The 16,124-nt window shown below is 37.2% G+C and overlaps 2 protein-coding genes and 1 non-coding gene across 3 annotated transcripts; 2 read left to right on the plus strand and 1 right to left on the minus strand.

Moving 5' to 3' along the window:
• The first annotated feature begins 746 nt into the window (after nucleotides 1-746).
• On the plus strand, nucleotides 747-5,231 carry LOC137745150 (MLO-like protein 6). Its single transcript, XM_068485049.1, has 14 exons — nucleotides 747-967; nucleotides 1,071-1,385; nucleotides 1,992-2,108; nucleotides 2,199-2,259; nucleotides 2,414-2,502; nucleotides 2,734-2,808; nucleotides 2,890-2,984; nucleotides 3,351-3,400; nucleotides 3,525-3,565; nucleotides 3,672-3,845; nucleotides 4,065-4,100; nucleotides 4,181-4,248; nucleotides 4,358-4,418; nucleotides 4,509-5,231. The coding sequence occupies exons 1-14, from the start codon at nucleotides 845-847 to the stop codon at nucleotides 4,938-4,940; spliced, it is 1,737 nt and encodes a 578-aa protein (XP_068341150.1). The 5' UTR covers nucleotides 747-844; the 3' UTR covers nucleotides 4,941-5,231.
• A 937-nt stretch (nucleotides 5,232-6,168) lies between these two features.
• On the minus strand, nucleotides 6,169-7,965 carry LOC137744370 (uncharacterized). The gene has a single exon (XM_068484200.1). The coding sequence runs from the start codon at nucleotides 7,963-7,965 to the stop codon at nucleotides 6,169-6,171; it is 1,797 nt and encodes a 598-aa protein (XP_068340301.1).
• LOC137746356 (small nucleolar RNA R71) lies at nucleotides 7,309-7,413 on the plus strand. Its single transcript, XR_011069827.1, has one exon. It is a non-coding gene; the product is annotated as a small nucleolar RNA R71 (small nucleolar RNA).
• Nucleotides 7,966-16,124: the final 8,159 nt, after the last annotated feature.

Here is a 16,124-nt window from a genome sequence, read left to right on the forward strand (position 1 = left end):
TGGTTGGAAACCGGCATATATAAAAAGTTACAAATGGTTCTGCAAACATATTTTAATTAAGGGCGCATCAGAATACGATTATGATGTATTTATATTCACATGAAGAAAAAACTTGTGTAATGTGCAACAACGCAGCACCTTAATACAAGTAATCTACTATTTTTCTTTTTCTTTTCTGCTTTATTTTATCTCAATTATCAAGTTACGACTATGTGTTTTGAGTGAGTAATTTTTCAATATGTTCATAACAACGCTAGCTATAAGGTGTAACAATATACTCAAATTATAGTACTTCTATTTTTTTTCTTTATTAATATATTTTAAAAGTGTAACATATCAAACTATGTCGTGCAATAATATGAAAACACGTAAAAAATCACACTACGTTGCAAATGTACTCGGTCCACACAAAATTTCTCTACTAGCAACGTTAAACAGCCTTACTGTGTGCGTGGTCAAAGAATATTTTCTTGGAGTCAAATACAATATGCTTAGGAAGATATCAATATATAAGTGATTAAAACCCATCTCCACTAATCAAGTTCCAATCAATGGTCTTCTCTTTACACTATTCTTTATCCATTTTTGTTAATACGCAGTCAAAGTCTATAGTCATCCACATCTTATATCCCACGCCAACCCTGTTTTAAATTTGAAACACCACGTCTTCTCCTTTTGGCTCTCTCTTCGTGATGTCTATATATACTTATCTATAAGAGTCTATATATACTTATCTATTTGCTTACTAGCTAGCTAGCTAATTAAAAGTTCATAAATACCATTATTAATTTCTTAGTGCAATAGCATTATTTGGTAGTGAGGAAATTAGGGTTTCAATTAAAGGATGGCAGGAGGAAAAAAAGGAAGATCTTTGGAGCAAACACCAACTTGGGCAGTTGCCGTTGTTTGTTTCGTTTTGGTTGTGATTTCGATCCTCATCGAATATTTCATTCATTTAATTGGAAAGGTGAGTAATTAGGCTACATAATTTGATCATTTGGAGCTCTTTTGGGTTAATCATGAATGGGAAATGAGATTTTCTTATTAAATCTTAATTGCACTCTCTGCAGTGGTTGAAAAGGAGAAACAAAAGAGCTCTCTATGAAGCACTTGAGAAGATCAAGTCGGAGCTTATGCTATTAGGGTTCCTATCCTTGCTTCTAACAGTAGGACAAGGCCCCATTTCAAATATTTGTATATCCAAGGCTGTTGGATCAACTTGGCATCCATGCAGTAAGAAGCAAGAGGTCAAATCAGACAAGAACGAAGATAAGAGTAGTGCTTCAGATGACAACGCCCGCAGAAGGCTTCTCTCAGCCTCGGATTCCAGTGGGGGTGGCCGACGTGTTTTAGCAGCTGCTGGATATGACAAATGTGCTGCCAAGGTACATTAAATTAATTGTCCATGCTTTTGGTTTTATAAAATAAAACAAGCGGATATAATAAAAAGAAGATATTTTAGGATTTGATTTAATTAGTGATTTTATATGATCTAATTAGGTTTTTTATATGATTTGATTTGGTCTAGGTTTCCTTGTCTTATTGATAAATGATTGTTTAGATTTATTTCCTTATATTGCTCCTACGATACATCAGAAGAATAAAGTATTGAAATTGTATTTGAGAATTTTGAGATTGAAAAGAATTCTAAATTTACCCTAAACCCATTATTTTCAACTGAACTGGCATCTCTTGTTAGATTGTGTTGCTAAAGAGTTTTTCACATTTTGGATCAAAATAAAGTTTTTTATGTTATTCTGTCAAACTGTCGATTTAGAATAATATTCCTGATCGGAATGCCTGATTTGAACAAATAATTTATAGGGGGTGTAGAATGAGTAAACTAGAGTTGGAATGAAAATGTCAATATAGGACCAAGTATTCATGCATATCTTTATTTCATGCAAATTAACCATGAAGTTAGTCTATGGTAATTTTTTGTTTTTCTTTTATATCAACAAAGTATATGTTGTAATTTTTTTTTTCTGCAGAACAAAGTTCCATTTGTATCATATTATGGGATCCACCAGCTTCACATACTCATCTTTGTGCTAGCCGTCTTCCACGTGCTTTACTGCATAACAACCCTAGTTTTGGGCAGAGCAAAGGTATCTCTCTCTCTCTCTCCCCCCCCCCTTTTTTTAATTCTCTCTCTCGAAATGAATAATTTCAAATGTTTGGGATGGGATGGGACACAGATGAGAAAATGGAAAGCATGGGAACTGGAAACAAAAACAGCTGCTTACCAATTCTCACATGGTATGCTACCTCCCGCTTTCACACGTAATTTTATTTTTTGAACTTTGACCAGCAACCAGTAATCCAATTATTTCTGACCAAATTTTACTACTTGATTAGTTACTTGTATAAATTATTAATTTTTTTTATTATAATTAGTTTATTTATGCTGTAGACCCGGAAAGATTCAGATTTGCCAGAGACACATCCTTTGGGAGAAGACACTTGAGCTTTTGGAGCCGTTCTCCCATTAGTTTATGGATTGTAAGAGTTGAAAATTCCATAATCTACTTGTAAATTTGTTTGATAAATATGTGTCAAAACTAAAATTCGAGGAATACTATGACATCAACAAAAGGGGGCACTAAACGCAATTCCTAGACAGTTTTTGTCAGTTTAACGTCTCTCAGATTCTCCTTTTTAACGTTTTTGTTTGTGTGTATTTCTGAATGAAAATCTCTTAATTTGATATCCAATACTAACTTTAAATTGCAGGTTTGCTTCTTCAGACAGTTTGTAAGATCTGTGCCCAAAGTTGATTACTTGACTCTGCGACATGGGTTTATTGCTGTAAGTCTCTTACTAAATTTACAATTTTCATTATTTCTTTCTGCATGAAATTAGAGTAAGCTTTTGGTTCATGGTTTGTAGGCACATTTGGCTCCTCAAAGTCAAACTAAGTTTGACTTCCAGAAGTACATTAACAGGGCACTTGAAGAGGATTTCAAGGTTGTCGTAGGGATCAGGTGGGTCACTAGTGCTAAGCATAATTAGCCTTTCAAGCCAATCCATTAATCACCTGACTATTAGGAAGTTAGGGCTTGGGGGAATTCCGTAGGAAACACTTCTGCTCAAATCGTTAAACATTTTGCAAAGAAGCACAACATACTTTATTAAGATAAAATCAAAATATTCAACAAAACGTTATGCAGTGTTTTGTTTTTATAAGGACCGAAGAGCTTATAGCGGTTTAAAAGCATTTTTAACTCTTTAAAAGGCACTGCGAAACATAATTAGCATGCTTTATGCTACCATTATAGTATAATATGCATGACTAAATACTTCATCTTTCAAAAATATCGTCTGAGATTAACAACTTTCCACACTTGCAGCCCAACTATTTGGTTATTTGCTGTATTATTCCTCATGTCAAACACCCACGGTAAGCTTCCCTTTACTTACTAACCTGTTTTTTTTTTTTTTGTTAATCATGGTTTCACTTTTAGTTATACACCGAGATGACGTCCCTAATGATTTCCTTAATGATGTGTTTTTGTTGTTTGCAGGCTCACGTTCTTATCTGTGGCTCCCATTTGTTCCCCTAGTTGTAAGCGCCAATCCCCACCATTCAATCCTTTTCCTCAAATTCCAACGTCCCAACAACTTGGATATTATTTATACCTGATTTTGTCCTAATCGCTTTGATTGTGCAGATGATCTTAATGGTAGGGACAAAGCTGCAAGTTATAATAACAAAGATGGGGCTCCAATTATCAGAAAGAGGTGAAGTGGTTAGGGGAACCCCACTGGTTGAGCCTGGTGACCATCTCTTCTGGTTCAATAACCCCCGACTCCTGCTTTATATCATCCACTTTGTTCTCTTTCAGGTAATAATTCACTTTCTTTCCAATTGGATTTAGTGATTTATACACTTTCGTTTTAAGCCTCTGCTTCTTCCGTGAGGTAAATTATAAAATATACAATTTGGCTTGTAGAGGCAAAATGAGAGTGCGAAAATCACTACTGTACATGCATTTGTTACGTTCTTTGTCTTGTCAATTTTGCTAATACTTGTATGTTTTAACGCATTTTGTCCTCGTACGTAGAATGCTTTTGCACTTGCTTTCTTTGCATGGACTTGGGTAAGTAAAACTGTAAACCCATATTTACTTTCACGAGCCACAGTCAGGAAAAGGTGGTTTACATTTTTACCTTTTTACAGTATGAATTTGGCTTGAAGTCTTGCTTCCATGAGAAGTTGGAAGATGTCGTTTTAAGAATATCAATGGGGTAAGCTCAAATTATTTTTACATTTTTTTTTTCACTCAAATCTTGCAGATAAACTTATTTAGTGTGAGAATTTAACTTAACAAATCCCTTCATTGGTTATTTACTGCAGGGTGATCATACAAATTCTGTGCAGCTATGTAACTCTTCCTCTTTATGCATTGGTAACACAGGTAATAAAGTGGCCATGATGCAAAATTAGATGCTAAAAAAACTAAGAAATATTAAGTTTTAATTAACTGTACATTTCTGTGTACAAACAGATGGGTTCAACTATGAAGCCTGTAATCTTCAACGACAGAGTGGTGACTGCACTCAAAAAATGGCACATCGCAGCGAAGAAGCACGTAAAACACAAGAATGCAAGTCCAGCCAGTGCACCAGGCACTCCTTTGCACTCCATGTCCCCTGTTCATCTACTACGCAACTATAAATATGAACAGGACATTGACAGCATTCGGACATCACCAAGAATGTCTTATTTTGATAACGAAGGTTCAGACTCACCGTTTCATCACCAAGACAATTTGACTTGGTCTCAGCAAGGTACGAACATGGGGGGTCAGAAGAAAGAGATTAGTGCTCATGGACCTAACTCAGAGAGCAATGCTTTAGGCGCTTATGGTTCGATAATTCAACATGAGATTCAAATTCACTCGGCAGCACTCACATTTGAGAAATCAGAAAGGAGTTGAGAAATTAGGAAGTAAATGGTATACAACTTGCAACATTACAATCAAACCTAAAGCCTGATCTCATAAGCTTCCCAACGAATTACTGTACATGAAGACACTCGGTGCTAGATATCATTAGTTGTACACCTGTAACATAAATTTTGATATTCATGCAAATAAACCTTCACCTTGATCACGTTGAGGCAGTATAGATATCTACATATGTAATTACTTTCCGGGCAACACATTGATGTGCTAATATACATGCTGTGAGGAACACGTATGAATGCATGCCTCCAAATGGCGAGCATGGTAATCAGATATTTCAACCTTGTTAATCTATGTTTCGTTCAACAACTGAAATGGACTAATCATTAAATCATTTGAAAGAAGAAAACTGCTGACCTTACCTTGCAAACCAATGTCACAACCGCGCTCCCTAATACCTGCAACGCCAATAGATGGATCACTCTTCCGTCATATCTTTGCATGTATTAACAGGCGAAGTCAAATGTTGCTATTAACTGGTTTACTTGAAGATAAGAAGATCAACAATGGTCATGAGAAAATTCACCCACAACCAAAAATCTTGTGAGCAGAAGAACAGACTATTTTCTGACACGAGAGAAATTCGGTCATGTTTCTCCAGTTCAGGATTCTCCGAGTAGAACACCTGCACACTATATTGACAGAAGGCAGAAAACAAACATGAAGAAAAGCTCACTTTAAGAACTACAACTTGAATAGAAACCAAAAGCTTACACAGAGAGAAATTTTACAGAGATAAAACTTTTAGCAAAAACTGTTATTAATGGATTCATGAATCCTGAACTGAATGTTTCAATTACTCTCCATCGTTTAGCAAAACAAGTGGGTGCCTGTTGCACTTGCATATATCGCAACTCCTAAAGAGCAGAATGCATCACCAATTCTATGCACTTGCACAACACTTTCCCAGCATCAGAAATCACCAGATCACCACAGGATAGAATGTATTGTCTAAACAGCAAAATGCATCCATTCAACAACTAAGAGGAAGAAAATCCTCAACACCACCACACCATCGAAAAATTTCAGATTTTACTTAGCGGAATTCACATTTGAGAAATCAGAAAGGAGTTGAGACAGTAGAAAGTAAATCACACGTGCCTTGCACCAATACAGTAAAAACTAAGGCTTGATAAGCTTTCCAACAGGGTCACTGTACATGAAGACGCTGTTTGAAATGGTACCAGGCATCCTGATAGGTTTAATATGAGGGAATGTTCTTGATTGCATCAATTAATGGTAGATTAATCTGAACTTTAGCCAATGTCTTCATGAAATCTGTTAATTGTTGATCTTTTGCATGTGGCTTCAATCTTTCGGGATATGGCATAGGTGGAACATAAACACGTTTTGACTTTTCTGCAGTAGGCACTGCAGTATTTTTGGATCTGTCCAGTGGTTGGGCAGATTCTGCATAACTTTCAGAACCTGTTTGTGGCTGCACAGGTGCTACCCGTGAAGCTCCAGCACTGTTTTCTTTATTTTCTGCATCACGGTTGTCATAACTTTTACCACAACGCAATATTCTAACAGCATTACAATCTGCATTTCCACGTGGATTTGGGATAGTTTGGCTGGGAAATTTTCCTGGTTCTCTGCCCGAAAACTGGAGTGAAAGCTGCCCCATTTGCTGCTGTAGATCTTTCATTGTTGCTTGTATGTTCTGAATGTTTTGGTTGGTTTTTTGAATTTCTTGTTTTGTTGCATCAAAACTTGCCTTAGTATGATCTGCCAATTTTTCAATTGCGACTTCCCAAGAAGGTTTAGCTTGAGCATCAGGTTGCTGTATTTGTTGTTGAAACTGTGGTTTAACCTGTTGATCTCTATTCCACTTGAAATTTGGGTGATCTCTCCACCCGGGGTTGTAAAAATTTGAGTACGGATCATTTCTAGGCCTTTGATAATTATTGAATGCGTTAATCTGCTCTGTAACATGCTCCGGGTATGCGTCCCTGTGTGGGCAACCCATAAAATCATGTGTTGTAATGCCACAAATGGTACAGGCGGCTGTAGTAGGTTGCTGGACAGCAACCTGCTGCATAGGTGCTGCCATTCTTTGTAAAAGCATGTCAAATTTTGCATCAAAATTTTCTAACTTCTTCTCCATCTTTTCTATTTGTGCAGATACATGAGGTGAACCACTAGACATCTCAAAAACACCCCTGGTTTGAGGTATATCAATTGCCCATTGTTGAGATTCTGTCGCCATGTTCTCAAACAATTGATACGCTTGCAGTGCATTTTTGTCTGAATACGTTCCTCCACAAGAAGCATTAACAAGAGTCTTAGTAGTCAAATTCAGCCCTCTGTAAAATAAATTCATTTGAGTGTCACCATTAATGCCTGAATGTGGACATTTCCTGAGTAGATCCTTGTAACGTTCCCATGCTTCATGAATTGCTTCATTAGGTTTCTGAGCAAATGTTAAAATTTGAGTACTCATATCAAGTGTTTTTGAAGCTGGGTAGTATTTGCTTAAAAATGCAGCACTAAGTTGGTTCCACGAAGTAATGCTTCCAGATGGAAGTGTGAGTAACCATCTCCTTGCAACATCCTTCAAAGTGTACGGAAAAAGTCTGAGTTTGATAGATTCTGCTGAAAATCCTCTCACCAAAATGTTTTTGCATCCCATTAGAAATTCAGTTAGATGCATGTTAGGATCATCTGTTGATAAACCATGAAATGAAGGTAGAATCTCCAACATATGATGTCGTATCTCAAACGTAGACCCATCTTCAACTTCAGGATAGGTAATGCAGCTTGGCACCTCTGTGGCATGAGCAACCAGAGATTCCCTCAGCGGTTGTCCCGCTGTTGGTAGAACAAATGCCATAGCTTCCTCGCTGTCCAAAACCCCAGTAAACCGATTATGCAAAACTGTTCCCTGCAGTGAAGGTTCACACTGTAGATTCTGCTTTCTAAGTCTTTGTCTGGCAGTACGTTCAGGTTCTGGATCAAAATCTGCAATTTGCTGTTTGTGTGATCTGGTACAGACCATGCAAAATCTGCAGATAATAATAAAAAAAATTAAAATTAAAATTAAATTTTTTTTTAATTATATACGGGAATAATTAGTTGAGAATATGATAGACAAAAATCTATTTAAAATCAATCCCCGGCAACGGCGCCAATTTCTTGATAGGATTTTTACCACCTGCATAAAAGGGTTAAAAACACCTAAAATACTTGCAAGAGAAACAAGGTTATTGTAGTATAATTGGCTCAAGCAAGGTCGTTCTCCACAAGGATTAATTTAAAGAGATCAAAGCAAAATCAATTCTCAACTAACTAATTAAAACAAAGTTTTTCTTTTGAAAGAGGTGATTTAATGACCTAAACTAAGAAAAACGAATTTAATTAAAAAGATTACTTAAAAACCACAACTTTAAAGAAAGATACGGGGAACAATTTTTAGGATTCAAAGAGAGAAAAGTACTAGGGTTCCGCCGTCACCCTAACAATCATATGTAGCTTTTCTAAATTACTTATGAACCATACATGTATGTTTTGAAAGTTAGGTTTTCCTAGAGTATATCCTACTTGGAACCTCCAACATAGAATGTATATCTAACATGCAACCCGTCCGTGGTGTTCAGATCGAATGTGAACATGCAAGACTCATTAAGTTTTATGAAAACCTTTTTAAAAAACCATATAACCCTTAAAACGTGTCGTCCATCCTAAGAGGTTACACATATTAACCACAAGAAGCTTTAGTCAATTTTAGGGACAATCCTCCGCCAAAATTGCATCAAATAACTTTTCCAAATATCCTGATGGTCGCGAATCACTAAGACAAATAGATAGTTTAAAGCACAGTGATTAACATTCCAAAACCTGCATGCATAAATTCATAAGCAAAGTAAAAAGAGACTACATATTCTTGCTAAGGATCATGGCCTCGCCCTAGCAAAAAAGAATTAGTTACGCATATTCATACTAAAAATCATAGTCTTTATTGAAATAGAAAAAGAATGAAAACACCTTGTAGAATAAAATCTGAAAATCTCTAAACTTTGCCCAAAATCTTCTCTCCAAAAGTTGCATAAAAGAAAAGCCTCCAAACAATGAGAACGGCCAAACCCTTTTAATATCTCCCTCAAAGCTAAAACAAAAACCCTAACCCTAAAGTATTTTATTCCCACTAAGAAACTAAATAATAATAAAATAAAATAGAAAATAAATTCCTAATTAAACTAGGAAAAACTGCACAGAAACTGTTCAGCCACGTTTTAGCCTCAAATCTCCTCCAAATCCGGCCCAAGATAGCTTGTTTTAAAGATAAGAACATTCTGAACACATCTCCAGAAGGCCACAAACCCATCCGAGGTCATCTTGGGCTCCAAAAATGCAATTCAAACCCGAAACGTCACTATTCCAGCACTGCACATTGCTCCTTTATTTTATTACCAGAAAATATTCGCTTGGTAGAAAAATCTGATAGTTTGATACGATCAAGCTAAGTGACTCACGAACGTCCTCCAATTTGAATTACTCCAAAATTAGTCCATTTGACCATCTTTTGCTCCAGAGGAAGTCGAAAATCCTATATTGGAAATATAATTCAAAGTATCAAAATTCTTCCAAATTATTAACCAAAATATACTAAGAATAGGGTTAAATATATAATATAAAATATACTCATCACTTGTTAATCTATGTTTCGTTCAACAACTGAAATGAACTAATCATTAAATCATTTGAAAGAAGAAAACTGCTGACCTTACCTTGCAAACCAATGTCACAACCGCGCTCCCTAATACCTGCAACGCCAATAGATGGATCACTCTTCCGTCATATCTTTGCATGTATTAACAGGCGAAGTCAAATGTTGCTATTAACTGGTTTACTTGAAGATAAGAAGATCAACAATGGTCATGAGAAAATTCACCCACAACCAAAAATCTTGTGAGCAGAAGAACAGACTATTTTCTGACACGAGAGAAATTCGGTCATGTTTCTCCAGTTCAGGATTCTCCGAGTAGAACACCTGCACACTATATTGACAGAAGGCAGAAAACAAACATGAAGAAAAGCTCACTTTAAGAACTACAACTTGAATAGAAACCAAAAGCTTACACAGAGAGAAATTTTACAGAGGTAAAACTTTTAGCAAGAACTGTTATTAATGGATTCATGAATCCTGAACTGAATGTTTCAATTACTCTCCATCGTTTAGCAAAACAAGTGGGTGCCTGTTGCACTTGCATATATCGCAACTCCTAAACAGCAGAATGCATCACCAATTCTATGCACTTGCACAACACTTTCCCAGCATCAGAAATCACCAGATCACCACAGGATAGAATGTATTGTCTAAACAGCAAAATGCATCCATTCAACAACTAAGAGGAAGAAAATCCTCAACACCACCACACCATCGAAAAATTTCAGATTTTACTTAGCGGAATTCACATTTGAGAAATCAGAAAGGAGTTGAGACAGTAGAAAGTAAATCACACGTGCCTTGCACCAATACAGTAAAAACTAAGGCTTGATAAGCTTTCCAACAGGGTCACTGTACATGAAGACGCTGTTTGAAATGGTACCAGGCATCCTGATAGGTTTAATAATCTTAGTAAAGATTGAAACTTTTTCTATAGATTGTTTGAATCTGTGATTTTTGAGAGAGAGTCAGAAAGAGAGGAAGAGTCTGTATATTTCAAATTATGAAAAAATGAAAATTACAAAGGCTATATGCCTCTCAACTTGGTCAAAAAACTAATCCTACATTTTAGGGATGTAGTACTCTTCTCCGGCCACTAAGGGCTCTGGAGGATATCATCCATCCATCTGGACGGGGATGAGAATGCATAGTACAACTGAATAAAACAAAATTACCAGCTGTGAACTTTCTAACAATGGAAATAGAACTAGCCGTTACAATTCAAACTCAACGGCTCCTTTCTAAAATTAGCAAGTTGTTCATCACTTGAGTCTCAGCTTCCTCTCGATTTGAGCTGCAGGATTAACATCTGCAGATTGATCTTAATGCTAGTAGGCAGCTTAATTCTCAACAGCCTCTCCTAAGCTGCTTACTGGCTTCACTCCTAACTTCATCCTCAGATAATTGAATCGATCTTTGGGCAAAGCTTTAGTAAATATGTCTGCCAACTGCTCTTCACTTCTGCAATACTTCACATCAATGGATCCTTACTGCAATGCTTCTCGAATAAAATGATATTTCCTGTTTATGTGTCTGGTTCTCTGATGAAAGACTGGATTTTTGACCATTGATATTGCAGACATGTTATCACAGAACAATGGTGTTGCATCAGCTTGCAATTCACCAAAATCATCCAACACAAATCTTAGCCAGATGGCTTGAGCTGTTGCTCCAGCTGCTGAGACATATTCAACTTCTGCAGTTGACAATGCAACTGTGTTTTGCTTGACTGAGGCCCATGAAAAAACACCACTTCCAAAGCTAAATGCATATCCAGATGTGCTTCTACTGTCATCTTCACTTCCAGCCCAATCTGAGTCACAAAATCCAATCAAAACAGCCTCCTTGTCCCTTGTGAATTCAATACCATAGCTGAGAGTGCCTTGAATGTATCTGAGAACCCTTTTAGCTATTCCCATGTGTTTTTTCGTGGGACCATGCATGAATCTTGATAGCAAACTAGCAGCATACATTATATTAGGCCTGGTTGCAGTTAAATATAACAAACTGCCAACAATCTGCCTAAATAAACCTTCATCAGTCAGCTCACTTCCATCAATTTTCTTCAGTTTCTCACCAGTGGGTAGAGGAATTGTCACAGACTTACAATCCTCCAGGCCAAACTTTGCAAGTAAGGACTTTGCATACTTACTCTGATGAATAAAGACCCCTCTTTCAGTTTGTAGAACTCCCATTCCCAAGAAATGATGTAAGAGTCCTAAGTCAGTCATCTCATATTTCAGCATCATGTCTCTTTTAAACTCACTGAGCAATGTGTTGCTACCTCCAGTGTATACTATATCATCAACATATATAGAGACTATGATCATATTTCCTTCATCATCAGTTCTAGTATATAAGGTAGCCTCACTGATGCTTCTTTTGAAATTGCAGCTTGTGAGATAAGTGTCAATCTCACTGTACCAGGCTCTAGGAGCCTGCTTCAAACCATAAAGTGCCTTCTTTAACTTATAGACTTTGTGGCTTGCATTTTTGACTTCAAAACCCTCTGGTTGCTCAGTGTAAACCTCATCCTCAAGTACTCCATTCAAGAAGGCTGATTTAACATCTAATTGGAACAACTTCCAACCCTTCTGTGCTGCAAGTGCAATTAAAGTTCGAATTGTATCTAACCTTGCCACTGGAGCAAAGGTTTCATTATAGTCAATGCCAGGTTTCTGGGCATACCCTTTTTCCACAAGCCTAGCCTTGTGTTTTTGAACTGATCCATCTAGATTCAGTTTGGTTTTGAACACCCATCTGACTCCTATAACAGGCTTGTCTGCAGGTCTTTCCACAAGCTCCCAAGTTCCATTTTTCTCAATGGTTTCAATCTCAGCATTCATTGCTTTTTTCCATGCACTGTCTTTAATAGCTTCATGATAGGTTTCAGGCTCAATGATAGTCATATGACATCTTGCATAAATGTCTTCCAAGCTTCTCAGCTTTACAGGTGTATTACTTGGTGTTGAGCCTTGACTGGTACTGCCATTGTTACTTCCAGTGGCAGGTTCATCATCAGGCACTAATTGAGTGAGGTTTGGAGAGTCACAGCTTTGAGTTTCATGAATGAGCCCTTCTGGTTCAGTTATCTCTGGATTCTCATTTTCAAAACTGAGTGGCATAAAAACGGTTTCTTCTTGCTTGCTTTCCCAATTCCATGATTTGCTCTCATCAAATATGACACTTCTCGAGAGTATGATCTTCTTGGTTTGAAGATTATAAATCCTGTAACCTTTCTCACAGCTGCCATATCCCATAAATATTCCCTTGTTTGCTTTATCATCAAATTTCTGTCTCAGATGTGATGGAATGTGACTGTAACAAATACTTCCAAACACTCTCAAATGTTTTACACCTGGTTTTCTTCTTGTGAAAGCTTCAAATGGTGTTTTACCCTTCACTGAGATTGTAGGACACCTATTCTGCAAGTACACTGCAGTTCCAACTGCTTCAGCCCAAAAATCCACAGGAATGTTCTTCTCAGCCATCATTGATCTGGCCATTTCACAAATAGTTCTATTTCTTCTCTCAGCAACTCCATTTTGCTGAGGGGAGTATGCCACTGTTAATTGTCTCTCCATTCCAATGTTAGAACAGAAATTCAAGAATTCATGGGAGGTATATTCACCTCCTCTGTCACTTCTCAGCTTCTTAAGCTTGAAACCACTTTGTAGCTCAACAAAGACTTTAAATTTCTTAAACACATTGAACACATCAGATTTGTTCCTTAGAAAATACACCCAACACATTCTTGAGAAGTCATCTATGAATGTTATGAAATATCTGTTGCCACCAACAGATTCATTCTGCATTGGTCCACAAACATCAGTGTATACCAGTTCTAATGGTTGACTAGCTCTCCAAACTTTCTCTTTATCGAATGGTTCTGAATGCATCTTCCCAGAAACACAACTTTCACAAACTTCTTTCATCTCAGATAATGCAGGCAATCCAAGCACCAAATCTTCTCTCTGCATCCTTTTCAGACTGTTAAAGTTCAAGTGACCAAGCCTTTTATGCCAGATCCTTGACTCTTCTTTAATTGAAGCTTTTCTAGCTACTGCATTTATAGATTCAAAAGACAATGGAAAGCATTTGTTCCCTGTCATAACAACCTTTGCTACCACATTTTCAAGATTACTATCATCAAATATCACAGCCATGTTACCACCAAATAGAACATAATAACCGTGTTCCATCATTTGACCAACACTTAACAGATTTTCATCTAATCCTGGGACCAGCAGCACTTCATTTATGTATCTTTTCCCTCTTCTTGTCTCAACTACAAGTGTTCCTTTTCCTGTGGCTTGAACAAGATCACCTGTACCCATTTTCACTTTGCAGGTCACTGACTTATCAAGATTGATCAATAAGGACTCTTGAGAAGTCATGTGATTACTGCAAGCACTGTCCACAAACCACACAGACTTACTTGATGCAATTGAACTTGCATGACAAGCATAGAACATTGTTCCTGTGACCAGATCTTCTTCCTTTGCATAATTTGCAACTTGTTTACCATTATCACAGTCCTTAGTTAGATGACCAAATCGACTGCACCTGCCACACTTGGGTTTTCCTTTATATCTGCATATACCAAAATGATATTTGTCACACACTTGGCATAGTGGTTTCACATTCCCTTGACTGCCACTGGTTTGTTTGTTGTGTGCTGCAAACTTGTTGTTCCAGCCACCACCAGTGCCATTATTCCAGTTGCTATTCTGACCCCAGTTCTTTCCCTTCTTATACTGACCAAACTTTGGGTTTGATTTATACTGAGACCCTTTAAAATTTCCAGTGCCACTTCCATTTCCTCCAACTTTTAGACTACTGAAAGCCCTCTCAATACCTGTGTATTTGTCTCTTTCATCAAGCAAGTCTTCCCTCTTATCATAAACTTTCACTGAGGCTAGGACTTCTTCAATCCTAATAGTATCTAGATCTCTGGTTTCTTCAATAATCGACACTATGGACTTGTACCTTCTACTTAGACTCATCAACAACTTTTGAACAATCCTTTTTTCTGTTACATCTTCTCCTAGAGATTTCAAGTTGTTTACAATTTCAAAAAACCGAGCCAAGTAATCATCCAGAGATTCAGCATCATTCATTCTTAAATATTCAAAATCAGCTCTAATGGCTTGTAATTTCACAGCTCTTACCTTTTTATCTCCTCTTAATTCTCTCCTCAGAATTTCCCAGGCACCCTTTGCCGTCTTTTCATTTCGGATTCTGGGAAAAAGTTCATCAGTGATGGCTCCTTGAATGAGACTCAGAGCCTTGGCATTCTTGATCTTTACCTCCTTTGAGACAACCGGTCCTTCAACTGGAAGGTGCTCGGACTCGCTTTCTCCATCTTCCTCAGAAACATCCTCTGCGGGGGCTTGCTGTTCAGTAAGACCAGCTTCAACCACATCCCATAGATCATAGGCTATGAGAATGGTTTCCATTTTAATGGCCCAAAAGTCATAGTTTGACCCATTAAATTGTGGTGTTCGTAAATCACCACCGGAGGAGCTTGATCCGGCCATCTTCACAGGTAGCACAGCACAAATGGTTATAAAGGTACCACCTTTAATCCTTACTGAATTTGTATCTTCACAGAATCACGTCCCTTCTTCGAAATCAGACCTAGAGCTCTGATACCATGTTTGAAATGGTACCAGGCATCCTGATAGGTTTAATAATCTTAGTAAAGATTGAAACTTTTTCTACAGATTGTTTGAATCTGTGATTTTTGAGAGAGAGTCAGAAAGAGAGGAAGAGTCTGTATATTTCAAATTATGAAAAAATGAAAATTACAAAGGCTATATGCCTCTCAACTTGGTCAAAAAAACTAATCCTACATTTTAGGGATGTAGTACTCTTCTCCGACCACTAAGGGCTCTGGAGGATATCATCCATCCATCTGGACGGGGATGAGAATGCATAGTACAACTGAATAAAACAAAATTACCAGCTGTGAACTTTCTAACAATGGAAATAGAACTAGCCGTTACAATTCAAACTCAACAGCTCCTTTCTAAAATTAGCAAGTTGTTCATCACTTGAGTCTCAGCTTCCTCTCGATTTGAGCTGCAGGATTAACATCTGCAGATTGATCTTAATGCTAGTAGGCAGCTTAATTCTCAACAGACGCTCGGTGTTACTGAGCTAGATATCATCTGTTGTACAATTGTAACATAAATTTTGATATTCATGAGAATAAACCTTAACCTTTAAGCTGGTGTATATCTGGTTAATCAATTTCCAGGTTACAAGAAGTCAATCTTCTGATAATTCATGCACAAGCAAAAAACATGTTTCAATTTTTACATGTCTCCAAAGGCAAGTATTGTAATCCTATGCACTGAACAAAGTAACTAAAGCAAAAAGACAATGCATCAAGTAACAAGAAGTCACCACCAAGTTAGAATGACCCAATTTCAAATCGGGCAATTATTTTCTGCTGGGGCTGGAATGGCAAATTCCAGCCCCAAACC

This window comes from Pyrus communis, chromosome 9, assembly GCF_963583255.1.
Source record: "Pyrus communis chromosome 9, drPyrComm1.1, whole genome shotgun sequence".
NCBI classification, from domain to species: domain Eukaryota; kingdom Viridiplantae; phylum Streptophyta; class Magnoliopsida; order Rosales; family Rosaceae; genus Pyrus; species Pyrus communis.

Coding starts and splice junctions, on each gene's coding strand:
- LOC137745150 (XM_068485049.1), top strand. CDS start 845: ATGGCAGGAGGAAAAAAAGGAAGATCTTTGGAGCAAACACCAACTTGG. Junction 3,846..4,064: donor TCCACTTTGTTCTCTTTCAG/GTAATAATTCAC, acceptor CCTCGTACGTAG/AATGCTTTTGCACTTGCTTT. Junction 4,249..4,357: donor GTTTTAAGAATATCAATGGG/GTAAGCTCAAAT, acceptor TATTTACTGCAG/GGTGATCATACAAATTCTGT.
- LOC137744370 (XM_068484200.1), bottom strand. CDS start 7,965: ATGGTCTGTACCAGATCACACAAACAGCAAATTGCAGATTTTGATCCA.